General features: G+C 60.1%; 1 protein-coding gene across 1 annotated transcript in view; it reads left to right on the plus strand.

Moving 5' to 3' along the window:
* Positions 1–889, plus strand: part of LOC122191646 (zinc finger protein 638-like) — a 1551-nt gene extending 662 nt beyond the window's left edge. The window contains exon 3 of the mRNA XM_042891985.1: positions 718–889. Within this exon, the coding sequence (XP_042747919.1) occupies positions 718–807 (90 nt within the window). The 3' untranslated portion in view covers positions 808–889. The remainder of the gene's footprint in view (positions 1–717) is intronic.
* Positions 890–895: the final 6 nt, after the last annotated feature.

Genomic DNA, 895 nt, shown 5'->3' on the forward strand with positions numbered 1-895 from the left:
GGATGATGGGTGCTGGGTGCCGGGTGCTGGATGTTGGGTGCTGGGCGCTGGGTGCTGGATGATGGGTGCTGGGTGCTGGATGCTGGATGATGGGAGCTGGGTGCTGGGTGCTGGATGATGGGAGCTGGGTGCTGGATGATGGGTGCCGGGTGCCGGGTGCTGGGTGCTGGGTGCTGGATGATGGGTGCTGGGTGCTGGATGTTGGGTGCTGGGTGCTGGATGTTGGGTGCTGGATGTTGGGTGCTGGGCTGCTGGGTGCTGGGCTGCTGGGTGCTGGGCTGCTGGGTGCTGGGATGCTGGATGTTGGGTGCTGGGTGCCGGGTGCTGGATGTTGGGTGCTGGATGTTGGGTGCTGGGTGCTGGGTGCCGGGTGCTGGGTGCCGGGTGCTGGATGTTGGGTGCCGGGTGCTGGGTGCCGGGCGCTGGGTGCCGGGTGCTGGATGTTGGGTGCTGGATGTTGGGTGCTGGGTGCTGGGTGCCGGGTGCTGGATGTTGGGTGCTGGGTGCCGGGTGCTGGGCGCTGTTCAGTGTCTTTTTCAGTCCCTGTGTCCTGATATTAACACAGCTTATAGGTGTCACGGATGCACGTTATGCTCATGCTATCAATGAAGCAGGCAGGCAGATGGCATTCGCATCACGCTGTGTGGCTGCTGCTGCTGCTGCTGCTGCTGTGTTTTGCAGTTTAAATCTTACAGCTTTTCCTTCCTCCCCTTCCAGGAAGCGATATTCACTGCTATCATCAAAGACTCCGACCCTAAGGTGAGCTGCTGCCAGTCCAGCTGTAAAGGTGCACTCATAGGATCATAGGATCATAGAAGCACGAGGTTGGAAGCGACCCATAAATCATGCAGTCCAACCCCCGTCCCATTGCTATCAGCACCACCAGCACCAAAGC

The sequence above is a fragment of the Lagopus leucura genome, unplaced genomic scaffold (assembly GCF_019238085.1).
Source record: "Lagopus leucura isolate 7727_CA_CO unplaced genomic scaffold, USGS_WTPT01 31201-0_obj-0_obj, whole genome shotgun sequence".
Classification (NCBI taxonomy): Eukaryota; Metazoa; Chordata; class Aves; order Galliformes; family Phasianidae; genus Lagopus; species Lagopus leucura.